The sequence below is a fragment of the Macaca fascicularis genome, chromosome 20, assembly GCF_037993035.2.
Source record: "Macaca fascicularis isolate 582-1 chromosome 20, T2T-MFA8v1.1".
In the NCBI taxonomy this organism is placed as follows: Eukaryota; Metazoa; Chordata; class Mammalia; order Primates; family Cercopithecidae; genus Macaca; species Macaca fascicularis.
Window position 1 is genome coordinate 62,473,877 of NC_088394.1, and position 15,983 is coordinate 62,489,859.

The 15,983-nt window shown below is 48.4% G+C and overlaps 1 protein-coding gene and 1 long non-coding RNA gene across 6 annotated transcripts in view; one reads left to right on the top strand and one right to left on the bottom strand.

Annotated features, from left to right (window-relative positions):
* BEAN1 (brain expressed associated with NEDD4 1) overlaps nt 1-15,983 on the top strand; it is a 60,375-nt gene that overhangs the window by 39,458 nt on the left and 4,934 nt on the right. For 2 of the 4 annotated variants that reach the window (XM_065537085.2, XM_045382250.3), the window contains exons 2-3: nt 6,825-7,088; nt 15,612-15,762. In XM_065537085.2, the coding sequence (XP_065393157.1) occupies nt 6,825-7,088; nt 15,612-15,762 (415 nt within the window). The remainder of the gene's footprint in view (nt 1-6,824; nt 7,089-15,611; nt 15,763-15,983) is intronic. The other 2 variants (XM_045382251.3, XM_074027246.1) reach the window with 1 other exon arrangement.
* On the bottom strand, nt 12,021-15,572 carry LOC102135293 (uncharacterized). 2 transcript variants are annotated; one of them, XR_012428954.1, is made up of 4 exons: nt 15,448-15,572; nt 14,391-14,490; nt 13,648-13,724; nt 12,021-12,154 (listed from the first exon to the last, which is right to left on the bottom strand). It is a non-coding gene; the product is annotated as an uncharacterized lncRNA (long non-coding RNA). The 2 variants fall into 2 exon arrangements; XR_010583807.2 differs by lacking the exon at nt 15,448-15,572 and having other exon boundaries at nt 14,391-14,529.

Here is a 15,983-nt window from a genome sequence, read left to right on the forward strand (position 1 = left end):
GCTGGAACTTTGATCAGCATTGTGTTGAATCTTCAGATGAATTTGGGGAGTATTGTCATCTTAATATTTAGTCTTCTGAAACACAAACATGGGATGTCTTTCTATTTATATGGGTCTTTAATTTCTTTTGAAAATGTTTTAGAGTTTTCAGAGTATACATTTTGTGCTTTTTTTTTTTTTTTTTTTTTTTCCTTGAGACAGAGTCTCACTCTGTCACCCTGGCTGGAGTGCAGTGGCGCGATCTCGGCTCACTGCAAACTCCATCTCCCAGGCTCAAACGATTCTCCTGCCGCAGCCTCCTGAGTAGCTGAGATTACAGGCACCTGCCACCACACTGGGCTAATTTTATTTGTACTTTTAGTAGAGATGGATTTCACCATGTTGGCCAGGCTGGTTTCAAACTCCTGACCTCAGGTGATCCACTGGCCTCAGCCTCCCAAAGTGCTAGGATTACAGGTGTCAGCCACTGTGCCCAGCCTAAGTTTTGTACTTCTTTTGTTAAATTTGCTCCTGAGTATTTCATTCTTAATTTCATTTTAGATTTGGTCATTGCTACTATATAAATAAACTGTTGATTTTTATATATCAGTCTTGTATCCTGCAACCTTGCTGAATTTATTAGTTCTAATAGTTTTTGAATGAATTCCTTAGGATTTTTTATATACAAGATTATGTCATCCGCAAATGTAGTTTTACTTCTTCCTATATTGTATTTGACAATACATTAAATGCATATTGTATTGCCTTTTATTTCATTTTCTTGCCTAAGTTTCCCCATCTAGAATCTCCAATATAATGTTGAATAGAAGTGGCAAAAGTGGACATTCTTGTCTAGATCCTGATCTTAGGGAGAAGGTTTTAGTCTTTCACCATTAAGCACCATGTTATCTGTGGGTCTTTCATAAATGCCCTTTATCAGGTTGAGGAGGTTCCCTTCTATTTTTAGTTTGTTGAGTGTTTTTATCAAGAAGGAGAATTCCATTTTGTCATGTTTTTCTCTGTTTTGATCATGTAGTTTTTGTCCTAAAGTCTATTGATGTGGTATATTACATTAATTGATTTTTTGGATATTAAACCAATCTTGCATTCCCGGGATAAATCTTATCTAGTCCTGGTGTATAATCCTTCTTATGTGTTAGATCCAATTTGCTAGTATTTTGTTGGGGATTTTTGCATCTATATTCCTAGGAAATATTGTTCTGTAATTTTCTTTTCTTGTAATGTCTTTGTCTAGTTTGGGTATCATGGGAATGCTGGACTTATAGAATGAGTTGCTAAGTGTTCCCTCCTCTTCTATTTTTTAGAAAAGTGTACGGAAATTGGTATTATTTCCTTTTTAGCTTTTTGTGTTGTGATAAAATATATATAACATAAAATTTATCACTTTAACCATTTTTAAGTATACAGTTTGCTGGTATTGAGTACAGTCACATTGCTGTGCAGCCATCAACACTATCCATCTCCAGAACTCTTCTCTCATCCCAAACCAAAATCCTGTATGCATTAAAGTTATTATTTATTCTGTAAATTTTTGGTAGAATTCTCCAATGAGTTATCTGGTCCTGGGATTTTCTTTCTGGAAAAGGAAGCTGAAAAGTTTTCTTGTGTTAATAATTCAATCTCTTTGCTTGTGATAGGACTCGTCAGAGTTTCTGTTTCTTTTTAAGTCTTTTTCCTTACTTTTGTGTATTTCTTGGAATTTGTACATTTTATCCAAGTTATCCAATTTGTTGGCATACAGTTAGTTGTTCATAGAATTCCTTGAAAATTTTTATTTCTGCAAAGTCTGTGGTAACACCTGTAACTGGGACCACAGGTGTGAGCCACCACACCTGGCTAATTTTTTGTATTTTTAGTAGAGATGGAGTTTCACCATGTTGGCCAGGCTGGACTTGGAACTCCTGGCCTCAAGTGATCCACCCACCTTGGCCTCCCAAAGTGTTGGGATTACAGGTGTGAGCCACCGTGCCCAGCCAAATTTGTTAATCTTCTTAAAGAACCAACTTCTAGACTGGGCGAGGTGGCTCACACCTATGCTCCCAATTACTCAGGAGGCTGAGGCAGGAGAATCACTTGAACCTGGGAGGCAGAGGTTGCAGCTGCACTCCAGCCTGAGAGACAATGTGAGACTCTGTCTCAAAAAAAAAAAAAAAAAAGAAAAGAAAAGAAAACTTCTGGTTTTATTGGCTTTCTCTATTGTTTTTCTATTCTTTATTTCACTAATTTCCACTCTGATCTTTATTATTTCCTTCCCTCTGCCCACTTCAGATTTAATTAGCTCTTCTCTTCCCAGTATCTTAAGGTAGAAGGTTAGGTTGTTGATTTGAGATCTTTTTTCATTTTTAATGTAGACATGTACATACATAAATTTCCCTCTAAACACTGCATTAGCTGCATCCTGCAAGTTTTTTCTTTTGAGATGGAATTTCGCTCTTGTTGCCCAGGCTGGTGTACAGTGGCACAATCTTTGCTCACTGCAACCTCTGCCTCCTGGGTTCAAGTGATTCTCCTGCCTCAGCCTCCCAAGTTGCTGGGATTACAAGCACCCACCACCATGCCTGGGTAAATATTTTTTTATTTTTAGTAGAGACGGAGTTTCACCATCTTAGTCAGGCGGGTCTCAAACTCCTGACCTCAAGTGATCCACCCACCTCACCCTCCTAAAGTGCTGGGATTACAGGCATGAGCCGCTGCGCCCAGCCTGCATCCCACAAGTTTTAGTGCAATGTCATTTTAACTTATCTCAAAGTATTTTCTAATTTCCTTTATGCTTTTCTCTTTATTTGACTATTTATTAGTGTGCTGTTTAATTTCCATGTATTTGTGAATTTCACAAATTTCTTTTTGTTATTAATTTCAAATTTTTTATTGTAACCAGAAACATACTTTGTACAATTTCAATCATTTTAAAATCTATTGAGGCTTGTATTATGGCCTATCCTTAAAAATGTCCCACGTGTGCTTCAGAAGAATGCATATTCTGCTGTTGTTGGGTGAAGTGTTCTATAGATGTCTATTAGGTCTAGTTTGTGTATAATGCTGTTCTAATCTTATATTTCCTGATTGGTCTCTGCCTAGTTTCTCTATACCTTATTAAAAATGAAATATTGAAGTCCCCAACTATTATTATTTTATTGCATTTTCTCTCAATTTGTTAAACTTTGCTTCATGAATTTGGGGACTCTATTATTAGGTGCATATATGTTTATAATTGTTATAACTTCCTGATGAATTAACTCTTTATCACTATAAAATGACATTTTTTGTCTTCAAGTCTATTTTTTCTGATATTATGGCCACTGCATCTTTCTTATTATTGCAATTTGCATGGCATTTCTTTTTCCTTCCTTTTAGTTTCAACCTATTTGTGTCTTTGGTTCACAAGTGAGACTCTTATAGACAGTATATAGTTGGATTCTGTTTTTTACCCATTCTGACAATCTTTCTTTTGATGGGATTATTTAATCAATCAAATTTAATGTTATTCATACAGTTGGATTTACATCTGCCATTTTGCTTTTTGTCTTGTGTATGTTTCATGTCTTTTTTGTTTCTCTTTTTCTCCTTTTTGCTTCCAGTGAATATTTTCTAATGTAATATTTTAATTTCTTTAATGATTTTTTCACTATATTTGAGTTATGTCCTTAGTGGTTGCTCTAGGGCTTGCCATATACATCTTAACTCATTAGAATCTACTTAATACTTATACTAACTTCATTCCAATGAGAATTAAGTTACTCCAGTTACTCCTATATAACTCTATTCCCTCATCCCTCTTTTTGTGCTATTTTTCTTAGATATCTGAGAACTTCTTATCCAGCTCCTTAGGTTTACTGGGGAGAGCAAGACCCAGAGAGAGTCTGGCTGGGCTATGTACTGGCTGTCTGACCACAGATGAATCACTTAAAATTCCTTGAGCCTCAGTGTCCTCACCTGTAAAATGGCGAGAAAATGGCTGAAATAGCTCCAAGAATGAAATGAGCTCTTATCACTTATCCTACACATAGTAGGAGCTCTGAAAACAGTGGCCTGTGTTTGACCCTCAAAGAATTCCAGGAATTTTTATACCCCATTGTTCTTTAAAAGGCCATATATGCAAAGCAACCCCCAAATGCAGAAGTAGCCAAGAACTCACAATGTGAGGCAGACAAATCTAATTTTTCAGTACAGAGTGACTTATTTGGGGAACTTAAGGATGGAAGCGTAGTCTTGGACAGCAGCAAAACAGGTAGATCTCCACACTGTTAATCCCCAGACCCAGGGCTTATATATCATAGGGAAAGAGTATACATGCTCTGTGCAAGACAATTAAAGGCAGCCCTCCAGAACAGGCAAGAATGCTACATGCGTCATAACCTATAATTTGTGCAATAACATCAAGGCTGACATGTTCTTATGCTAAGGACAGTAAATAAAGTGAGAATCAGGAGGCTTTCACAGGACTGGGGCTAATCAGAAGTCAACATGGCGGATTAGCGTCTGTATTAGTCCATTCTTACATTGCTATGAATACCTGAGGCTAGATAATTTATAAAGAAAAGAGGTTTAATTGACTCACAGTTCCACATGGCTGGGGAGGCCTCAAGAAACTTACAATCATGGCAGAAGGCACCTCTTCATAGGGCAGTAGGAGAGAGAATGAGTGCAAGCAGGGAAAATGCCAGACACTTATAAAACCATCAGATCTCATGAGACTCACTCATTATCACGAGAACAGTACTGGTGAGAGAAACAGCCCCCAAGATTCAATTACCTCCACCTGGTCCTGCCCTTAACACATGAAGATTATAGGGATTACAATTAAAGGTGAAATTTGGATGGGGACACAGAGCCAAACTATATCAGCATCCAAGATGGAGTCACTCTTATCTCCACACCCTGCATTCTCACATCGGAGAGTCAGGAAGCATGCATGTCCAACCGAAGCCTTAGGGCGCTCCCTCTCTCCCGTGCATGCCTCTCCAGGGGAGCGTCTCACAGTGAACTTCAGCAAAGGCTTGGCTCTCAGGGTGGGATGACATACAGGCCCAGACACTAGGGCCTCCATCTCAGTCCCTCCTGATGAAGGCCAGTAGGCTGCAAGAGCCACCAGCATGGGTCAGACCTGCCCCAAGGGCATGTTTCTAGCCCCAGCTAAGGTCCTGAGTTTGTGCTTTACCACCTGTTCCTGTCGTAGGTTGAATGTGGTTGAGACTTTTGGAGTCAGTGCTAGAAAGGTATGGGAAGGAGAAGCAATCACAGCTGAATGTCAAGCCTCTGATTGGTAGATGACCAGGCCCTCACCTGGGAAAAAAGCCCTCCTACAGCTACTTAGGCAGGTGGTCACCCATGCTGTCCTTGATTACCACCCAAGACAGAGGCCTTACTCTCCTGAGGCATCGCAAGGCCTCCCTGCCATTTCCCCATCTGGTCTCAAGACTGGAGCTACTCACTCAATACATGCATTAGGCAACTTTGGAGTGCCCAGCCCCATTGTTGAGTTTGAGGACACAGAGAGTGATCAAACACAAGCCCTGGAAACCAGACATGATCATATGTAACAAATGCAAAGCTGGCACTTGAACATGGGCTCTGGGAGAATGTGCAAAGGGACCCTTCTCAGAACAGAGCCCAGGAAAGATCTGACCTTCTGGTGCTTGCCCGTGACCCTGTGGTTCATTAAGTATCTGAAGCTGGCTCCCTACTGCTGTTCAGAGACCCGGCTGGCAGCCTCAGGAAGGGTTTGCACTGAGAGCAGGAGATGCACTGAGGGCAGAACAGCAAGCACTGGACTTTGAAGCCAGATCTAGGTTCTAGCTTAGCTCTGCCATGGAGTAACTGAGTGACCATGGGCCAGTCACTTACCAGTGCTGAGTCTTAGTCCATCTATCTGTGAAAGGAGAAAGCTGCATCCTGAGTTGCAGGGCTGAGTTGGAGGGAATTCAGTGACACTCCAAGACACTCACTAATGAGGAGCTGACCGTCCAAGTGAGGCAGTGGGTGCCTATGGCTGCCCCTAGCTGACTCTGACCCCTCCCCAGGACCCCAGCTCCCAAGGCTCCATCATTTTTTCCAGTGGGAGGACTAAGTCACCTGTCCCCAGGAGTTTCTTTCTGTAGGACTCTCAAGGATCCAGCTGTTAGTCCTGGAGGAGGTTCCTGCACTCTCCTCTTGCTCCCACCACACCACATCCTCCCTGGAAGTCCCCTCCACCCCTCTGTGCCTTTGTCCTGCCTGGAATGCCTCTCCCTGCCTTCCCTGAGCTAACTCATCCTCACCCTCCAAGATCACCTTGGCCTTCCCTCTTCTGGGAAACCTTCTCTCATCTGATCCAACCCCTTGATGCAACTGGGTGAATTTCAGCCCACAGCCCCAGGCCTGCCTGAAGCCAGCAGAATCGTTCCTCATACTCTGTCCCCCTATACATCCCCCATTGCTTCCTAAGACATTGGTAAAATCATGTTGACCTTTCAACTTGTCTAGCTTTAAGAGTCTTGGATTCAAGCCTCAGCTCTACCACTAATTTGCTGTGTGACCTTGGGCAAGTCCACTGCCCTCTCTGAGCTTCCCTTTTCCTATCTGTGAGGTAGTTCAGCTTGTGGGCAGAGGCTTCAGAGGAGAGGAGGGACAGTCAGCCCTCACTACCAGAGGCTCCTGTAGGCAGTGGAGTGAGGTGCTGCTCTCCTTCTCCCTCCCAGGAGCAGACAGGATAGAGTCTGTGGGCCTGAGCCCAGACCCTCCTCCATTTATTTAGGGAGCAACAGCTCACAGGGCAGCAGGGGCAGAGGAGGAAGGGGTGTGGCAGGCCTGGGCTCCAGCTCAGTGTCCTCTCTCTCTGTCCACAGTAGCACGATACAACCGCACCAACTACTTCTACCCCACATTCTCAGAGAGCTCAGAGCACAGCCATCTGCTCGTGTCCCCCGTGCTGGTGGCGAGCGCTGTCATAGGTGTGGTCATCATCCTCTCCTGCATCACCATCATCGTGGGCAGCATCCGCAGGGACAGGCAGGCCCGGCTTCAGCGGCACCGCCACCACCACCGCCGCCACCACCACCACCACCATCACCACCGCCGGCGTCGACACCGAGAGTACGAGCACGGCTACGGTGAGCTGCTGCCCAGCCTGGGGCCCTGGGACCTCATCTGATTGCAATTGCAACCTAGGAGGCATCAAGGAGTTGGCAACTCTGCCCTGGGTGGAGCAGGGTGGTCGGGAAATCATCCTAGAAGTCTTGGGTGATCAGGAAGAGCTCACAGGTGCCCACCATAATGTTCTCAGTGGCATGAGAGGCCCAGCTGACTGCTAAGAGAGAAACTCAGGCCAGGCGCAGTGGCTCATGCCTGTAGTCCCAGCACTTTGGGAGGCCAAGGCGGGCGGATCACGAGGTCAGGAGATCGAGACCATCCTGGCTAACACGGTGAAACCCCGTCTCTACTAAAAATACAAAAAATTAGATAGGCACGGTGGCGGGCGCCTGTAGTCCCAGCTACTCGGGAGGCTGAGGCAGGAGAATGGCGTGAACCCGGGAGGTGGAGCTTGCAGTGAGCCAAGATTGCGCCACTGTACTCCAGCCTGGGTGACAGAGCGAGACTCTGTCCCCCCAAAAAAAAAAAAAGAAAGAGTGAGGCTGAAGGTCAGAGGGAGAGTGTATCACTCCTCCCCTGCCACTGTTGGTCCAGGCTGCACCAAGGGCTGGTCCAGCTGGTGCCTGGATGAATGGACAGATGGATGGATGGATGGATGGATGGATGGATGGATGGATGGATGGATGCATGGATGCATGGATGCATGGATGGAGAGATGAGTGGATGAATGAAGAGAGGAATGGATGGGTGAGAAGGGAGAAGGACTCATAGGGAAATGGATGGATGAGGGGTGAGGCGATGGATAGATGGAGGTTGAGTGGAAGAGTCAGTGGATGGGTGGAGAGATGGATGGGTGGAGAGTATGAATGGATAAATGGGTAGATGAAAGGATGGATGAATGAGAAAATGGAGGGATGGATAGATGGGTAGATTGAGTGTTATGCCTGAGTGGAGGGATGGAAGGGAGGGCTGAGTGGAGGAATGGAAAGATAAATAGGTGGGCAGTGGGATGGGTTGATGGGGGTGAATATATGAATAAGTGAATGGATTAACTGATGGAATGAATGATGAGTGAATGAAACTATCCCTGGTGAGAGCCAGCAGAGTGCAAATAGAACTGATCTGAGGGTCTCCCAGTTGTTGGGATCACCCTTAAACAGAGTTGGTGGCTAATTCTTGGCTGACCAGTCCCAAATCTGTGCATGTGGCCAGAATGCCTGAACTTTTTACAGAACGCAGCCACCTGACTGTGTCACTCCTGGAAGGGGCCAGCTGTCGAAGGCAGCAGGAAAAAATTCAATTGCATTCCATTCTCAGACAATTTTCAACGGCAGGAAAAAGTCAGACTCTTCCTTCCCAAATCACCATCCACAGGCCTTCAGGGGCTTCTGCCTAGGCCCAAGGCCACCACCAGACAGGGAAAAGAAAAGTAGGACCTTGGAGATGCTGAACAGCAATAGGCACCCTTCACACTGTGGGGTGAAGTGATGCCAACCTCCTAGGAGCCACAGCCATGGCCAGACCTGAGGCGTTTCGCCCTCCAAGGCAGGAAGAGCTTGGGGAAAAGGAAGATAGGAAACATTTTTAAAACAGATTGAATTGGGCCGGGTGCGGTGGCTCAAGCCTGTAATCCCAGCACTTTGGGAGGCCGAGATGGATGGATCACAAGATCAGGAGATCGAGACCATCATGGCTAACCCAGTGAAACCCCATCTCTACGAAAAAATACAAAAAACTAGCCAGGCGAGGTGGCGGGCACCTGTAGTCCCAGCTACTCGGGAGGCTGAGGCAGGAGAACAGCGTGAACCCGGGAGGCGGAGCTTGCAGTGAGCGGAGATCTGGCCACTGCACTCCAGCCTGGGCGACAGAGCGAGACTCCGTCTCAAACAAACAAAAAAAATAGATTGAATTGGATCTGATCAGCCCTGGCCTTTGGAGCCCCTCCTCCCCCTCGCAGACACACCCTGATTAGCCAGGTTTGGGGTATTTCCTGTCCTTTATCACAGAGTTAACTGGTTAAGGAGGGGACTAAGGGGTAGCTGGAGTTAGTGAACAGATGCCTGGTAGTAATGGCCAATAAGTAAGGAGTGCTTGCTGGGCACCTGGCGCTGTTTGTGCATAATCTCACTGTGCAAAATCCTCACCATAGTCCTAGTGAGATGATAAAAGTCCTACCTTTTATCATCATTCCAATTGACAGATCAGAAAGTTCAGGCTGGAGTGATTAAGTAACAGGGTGGGACCACCCAGCCAGCGAGTAGTGGATCCCAGACTTGAGCCCAGGCAGCCTGACCTGGCACCCACAGGCTGCCGGCTGCATAGCACTGCCTGGAGGTGGAGATGTCAGGGAGACGCCCCTGGGAGCCACCCCATGGGCTCAAGGCAGTGTCCGGCAGACACGTACATGGCCACAGTGGGTGTCACTCAGACCTGGATGTCGCTCCCCTGGGAAAGCTGTTAGGAGAACCAGAAGAGCAGGAGGCTGGACCTTATGTAAGACACAGAGGGACATCCCAGGACAAGTCGGGACAAGTGGCCACAGTTGAGGAAAGACACAGCAGGCTAGTGGACTGTTCTCACTGTCCAACAATGAGGATCAAAGAGAAAGTTCAGCATAAATAAAACAGACGTCAAAAACTCAGACGTGGAAAACTCAGCCCACCCAGTCTCCGCAAGTCTCCCCAGAAGCCAGGGACTCCCCAAGGAGACAAGCCAGGAGCACTTCTAAGCCAGGACGGGCCAGTCCCACCCCCGCATCACCAGCCTGAGCCTGGAGAGTCCAGGGCTCCTGCCCAGAGCATGCCCATCCCCACCAAGAGAAACCCAGGACCCCCAGCCCTAGAGGGTGTCGGGCAGACCCAGGATGGTCATCCTGCCGCCTGCCCTTTGCACAGCCTGGCCCTTACCCAGCTCCTCCCACTCCTCTCCAGTGTCCTGTCCATGCTCCTTCCAGCCCCTTTGCCTGGGCTCTTCTCTCTGCCCTGACTGCCATTCCCTGGGCTTCTCTAACCGAAAAAAGCCTTCCAGGCCCCACTCAAAGGCTGCCTCCTTATGGGAGCTTGTCTGGCCTCTCCTCACACCTACCAGGCAGAGCTGAATGGGTGTCCCCCTCCCCTGTACCTCCTCAGCATTGCACTCACGCCTGCCTCAGTGTCTCAGTCACGGGGTGATTATGCTGCATCCCTGAGAGCAGGGCCCACAGGTGACTCCCGGCTACCCAGCCTTGGGCCTGGAGGAAGCGCTCCATGGGCAAGGTAGGAGCCACCATATTTTATCCTCAAGGCAAAAGATGTAGTGGCCCCCTTTAAAGACTAGGAAACTAGTCAGGTGCGGTGGCTCATGCCTGTAATCCTAGCACGTTGGGAGGCTGAGGCGGACGGATAGGTCAGGAGTTCAAGACCAGCCTGGCCAACATGGCAAAACCTTGTCTCTACTAAAAATACAAACATTAGCCAGGCATGGTGGCACATGCCTCTAATCCCAGCTACTCGGGAGGCTGAGGCACAAGAATCGCTTGAACCTGGGAGGCATAGGTTACAGTGAGCAGAGACCATGCCACTGCCCTCCAGCCTGGGTGACAGAGCGAGACTCTGTATCAAAAAATAAAAAATAAATAAAGAATAGGAAACTTGGCTGGGTGCCATGGCTCACACCTGTAATTTCAACACTTTGGGAGGCCGAGGTGGGAGGATCGCTTCAGATCAGGAGTTTGAGACCAGCCTGGGCAGCACAGCAAAACCCCATCTCTACAAAAAAAAAAAAAAAAAAATGTAAAAATTATCCAGGTGTGGTGGCACATGCCTGTAGTCCCAGCTACTCAGGAGACTAAGTCGGGAGGGTCCCTTGAGCCCTGATCAAGGCTTCAGTGAGCTATGATCTCACCACTTCATGCCAGCCTGGGTGACAGCAGAGAGAGACCCTGTCTCTAAAGAAATAAGAAAAAAATTAAGACTGGGAAACTGAGGCACAAAGAAGCAACTTGTTCAATGACTTATCTTGGAGCGCATGCTAGGAGCCCACAGTAGTTCCCAAGCTGAGAGGGCTGAGCCGTTGGCCTTGGCGCAGAGGAAAGAGATGTACCTGGGGGTGGGCCAGCCCCTCTGTAGCCTATGGTGGCCTCGGGACTGGTGCCAATGAACGAGGCCTCAGCTGTCCCTGGAGTGCGTGGGATGACCAAGGTCACAGCTCTGCCAAGCAGGATCAGGCCTTGGCTTCCCCGCTGTAGCCTGTGGTAGTGGTGACCCCTGTGGGGTTCTGGCCTCCCTGCCCCACTTCTGCTCTCAGCTCCAACTTTGGCACCTCCTGGGGCCTCGGCAGGGAGCCCAGAGGTGCTGTTGCCCCACACCTTCCCCTGGCCTTCTGGAGGGTGCGCAGGGGCTGCTGGGAGCCTTGGGAGGGTGTCAGGGAAGAGGGAAACACACTGTGAGCAGCTGTGGGAGGACATGAAAGCAGCACCACCAGGCATGGTGCCTAACACCTGTAATCTCAGCACTTTGGAAGGCCAAGGTGGGAGGATGGCTTGAGCTCAGGAGTTTGAGGCTGCAGTGAGCTATGATCACACCACTGCACTCCAGGCTGAGCAACAGAGCAAGACCCTGTCCCTTAAAAAAAAAAAATAAATAAAAAATAAAAAAGGGAGGGGCAGTGCACCAGCAAGCCCCAACCTTTGGCACTGGGCCCCTTCCACCTGTCAGACACACCCACAGCCCCCCAGCTCTGGTGACTGAAGCCCCCTTGGCCTCTGTCCCACCCCTCTGGCTATGGATTCCTCTCCTCTGTCCCTTTATAGGTGAAGGTCCCTCAGATCCCACACCTTGGTCCTGCTCCTCTCTCTACACCCACTCCCTGCTCCACCTCATCCACCATCCATCATCCTCCCTTACCTGGCTCCAGCTCTCAGGTCAGCTCCAGAACGACATGCCCAGAAGTCCCCTGGACATCACCCCACGAAGCCCCACAGGCACCTCAGGCTCCAGGTGTCCACAGAGGCCTGATTTCCTACTTCCTATGCGCATCCTCAGGAAAGTTGCCAAAACTCTCTGTGCCTCAGGCGAGTTGTCTGTAAAACTGGTACCGGAGGATCCACCTCAAATAGTTATTGTGAGGACTAAATTAGCACAGCACCTGGCTAATGGGTATATACATGCTCAATAAATGTGAGCTATTTTCATCATCTCTTTTTCTCCAAGAAAACCTGCTCCCAGGCCACTGCACTAATGCCAGCTGTCCCTGCCTGCCAGCCACCAGCCTGGCACCTCTAAGGCATTCTCCACAAGGCGACCAAAGTGACAGGACTGTGACCACTTCCCAATGGCTCCCCATTGCCCTCAGGACAGAGCTGGCCCTCTGCCTGCCCACAGAACCTTTCTGTAGTCTAGCCAGACAGAGAGAGGAGCCACAAATGTTTGAGAATGAGATGGGGGTGGGGCAGGAAGAAGAAAGAGGGAGGGAGGGAGGGACAGAGGAAGGAAGGAGGGAGAAATAAAGAGAGAAAAAGAAAGAAAAGAAAGAAGAGAGAGAAAAAAGAAAAAGGAGAAAGAAGAAAGAAAAAAGAAAGATGAAAGACAGGAAAGAAAAGAAAGGCAAAGAAAGAAAGGAAAGAAAGAAAGAAAGAAAGAGAAAGAAAGAAAAAGAAAGAAAGAAAGAAAGAAAGAAAGAAAAGAAAGAAAGAAAGAAAGAAGGAAGGAAGGAAGGAAGGAAGGAAGGAAGGAAGGGAAGGAAGGAAGGAGAGGGAAAGAAAGAAAGAAGAGAGAAGGAAAGAAAGAAAAAGAAAATTCTGTAATTCTGTTCCATTTTGAGCTTCAAGAGAGATCTGGTGGCTGACTCTGTCTCCTGTCACTTGCTGCAGGTTTAGAGCAAGTGACTTCACTCTCGGTCCCTTCATCTGGTGGAAGGGGTAACCACTGCTCTCCTCCCACAGTGGGCTGTGAGGTAGATGAGATCATAGAAATTGAGCACAGCAGGTCCTCATGGGTGCCAGTTCCTCTTCCTCCCTCTCCCAGAACCTGTCAAGGGGCAGTGAACTTGGAGTGATGTTAAATAATGAACCACGGTATTGGGGTGAAGAGGAGGTTTCACCTTAGTGAAGTGGGAAGCAGGGCTTCCGGATTCCTGGACTATCTGGGTCTGTGCTGACAGGGAAGTCAGGAGAGAAGGGAAAAGAAGGGATTTGGGAAGTTCGAATGGGGGTGGAGGGTGCTCGTTTATTTCCAGTTGTTTCTCAGGAGCTCTGCCCAGCTGCATGTCTCAGGTTTGGGGTCTGAGCACCTTAGGGCAGCCTCAGTTTTCCCAAGATGCTCCCCTCTGGGAAGTCCAAGAAAAAGCAGCCCAAGAAGAAAGGGTAGATAGCAGTTTGCTTCAGCCCTAACAGCTCTCAGTGCTGCCCACCAGCCAATCCACTCAGGTCCAGGAAGCAGCCCTGACTTTCCCCAGGGATCCCTGTGTGACCAGCACACCTGCTGCCCTGCAGGTGGAACCCTCCCCTGAACCCAAAACCCCTTCCCTGGCAATGCTGGCTAGTGGGGGGAAGGGGTGCCTGGCACCCGAGCCCAGCAGCCCTGGTTCAACTTCCAGCCTCACCTTTTTGCTGTGTGCTGTTGTCTTTCCTTAGTTTCTTCCCTAAGTTCTTCCAAAAATTCTGTCTCTCAGCTGGTGCCCTGAACAGGAGAAACAAATCTCATTTCAGCTCCTTTTTAACAGCATATGTTATTGACTTCATTTCTCCTAGTAGAAAAGTAATGTGTGTTCATTATAGAAAACCTTAAAAATATAGATAATATAAGAAAAGAAATATAAAGAAAGAAATAAGGGTCATGATCCTGTCATCTGGACAGGGCCACCATCAACGTGTTTGGAATATTTTCTTCTGAGAGCTTTCTTGGTGTCGGTATATAACCCTGGAATTGTACCAGTAGATATCGTTTCATATCCAGATTCTTCCACTCACTATTATATGAAGAGTGGGGAAAAGAGTTTAGGGGAGTGGGAAGAGCAGTCTTTGGGTTTATACAGACTGCATAAATTCCAACTCCATGCTTCACCACGTATGTGACCCTGAGCATCAGCTTCCTTGTCTGCAGAATGGGGATGGCAACTGCGCCACTCACAGCGGAGAAAGGTTATAGCTCCGCCCCTGACGTCAAGCTCCACCCCCAGAGGGGAGGAGACACCTGGGAGCCCTGGGCTGGGGAGACCTCGTGTCGGAGCCACCTTTGCAGCTCCCACTGTTGCCATCCAGGACTACACCTGTCAGAAACTAGGCTGTAGAGAACTTAGCAAGGAGGAACCAAGACACCCAGCTGCCCTCCAGCCCAACCACTCACTGTGCGTTGTCCTCCAGCAAGTCACTGGTCCTCCCGGAACTTCAGCTGTGGAATGAGAGGATTCTGCTCCAGCAGCATTTCCTAAGCAGTGTTACTAGGTCTAAGAAAGGAAGATTCTGAGGTCGAATGCTGGACAAGCACAGTTAAATGTGTTTCTTAGCTGCAGGACTTTTCAGAGCCTTTGATGTACTGATACATGGTTAAAAAAAAAAAAAAAAAAAAAAAAGACGCAGAGGAGAATGCAGTGTGGGGAGGTGCCAGACTCATCATAGATGCCTTTTTTCCCCCCAAGATACCTAAAGGGAATTGTGGTTGGGGTGGGGGAGGGCTGATCCCAGAGTTCTCTGCAGCCCTCGTTCCTTGCTACTCTCCTCCCCATTTTCCATGCCCAGCCCAACTCCACAGAAAGCACTCTTCTTTCTTTTTTTTTTTTTTTTTTTTTTTTTTTTTTGAGACGGAGTCTCGCTCTGTCACCCAGGCTGGAGTGCTGTGGCCGGATCTCAGCTCACTGCAAGCTCCGCCTCCCGGGTTCCCGCCATTCTCCTGCCTCAGCCTCCCGAGTAGCCGGGACTACAGGCGCCCGCCACCTCGCCCGGCTAGTTTTTTTTTTTGTATTTTTTTAGTAGAGACAGGGTTTCACCGTGTTAGCCAGGATGGTCTCGATCTCCTGACCTCGTGATCCGCCCGTCTCGGCCTCCCAAAGTGCTGGGATTACAGGCTTGAGCCACCGCGCCCGGCAGCACTCTTCTTTCTTATCTCCCTCCTTGGAAAGCTATTCAGTTCCCTTCTCCCAGCCTTCCCCTCTTCCCCTGGTTATATCCCAGACAAGACTCAGCTGTAGCAGCCCCTCCTCCAGGAAGCCCTCCCTGACTTCCCAACTGGTCAGGCCTGCCTCTACTCCCACAGTCCCAGTAGGACCTCTACCAAACCTCACAACACACTGCCCAGTACCAGGCTATCCCCAAGGCAGGCTGCCACCACCTTGGGAGCTGGCCAGGACAGGGCCAGCTCTGCTTCCTCTCTGTATCCCCATGCCCAACACGACAATGGCACTCACATTCTGAAGCTGTCACTGATGGATGAAGGTAGCTGCGATTGGCGAGGAGAGGAGTGGTCAGGTGGGGAATCTGAGCCTCCATGGCCCCAGGTAGACCCATAGACCCATGAGGAACGTCCCTGCATGCTGGTCTGAGGCCCAGGCCGGTGGTCTGTTCCCTGCAGTGTTGGACGGGCACACATACAGCCGCTCAAGCCACAGGATGCGCTATGCCTGCAGCTCCTCGGAGGACTGGCCCCCACCCTTGGACATCAGCTCTGATGGGGACGTGGATGCCATGGTACTCAGGGAGCTGTACCCAGATTCTCCACCAGGGTAAGGAGGCTATGTGGGGAAGGGGGCATTAGAGGATGGGGCCCTGGACACAAAGACCCCCCAACTCCATCACGGGAAAGAGTGGCACCTCTCCACATAGTATAAATGCAGAAAACACCTGCTCAGTGGGCATGGCCACCTCCTCCCCACTCCTGACCAAGTAGGTCCCATTGAGGCAGTGTGACTTAGCAGATGTCACCTGGAAGTGCTAGGAAAGGAAG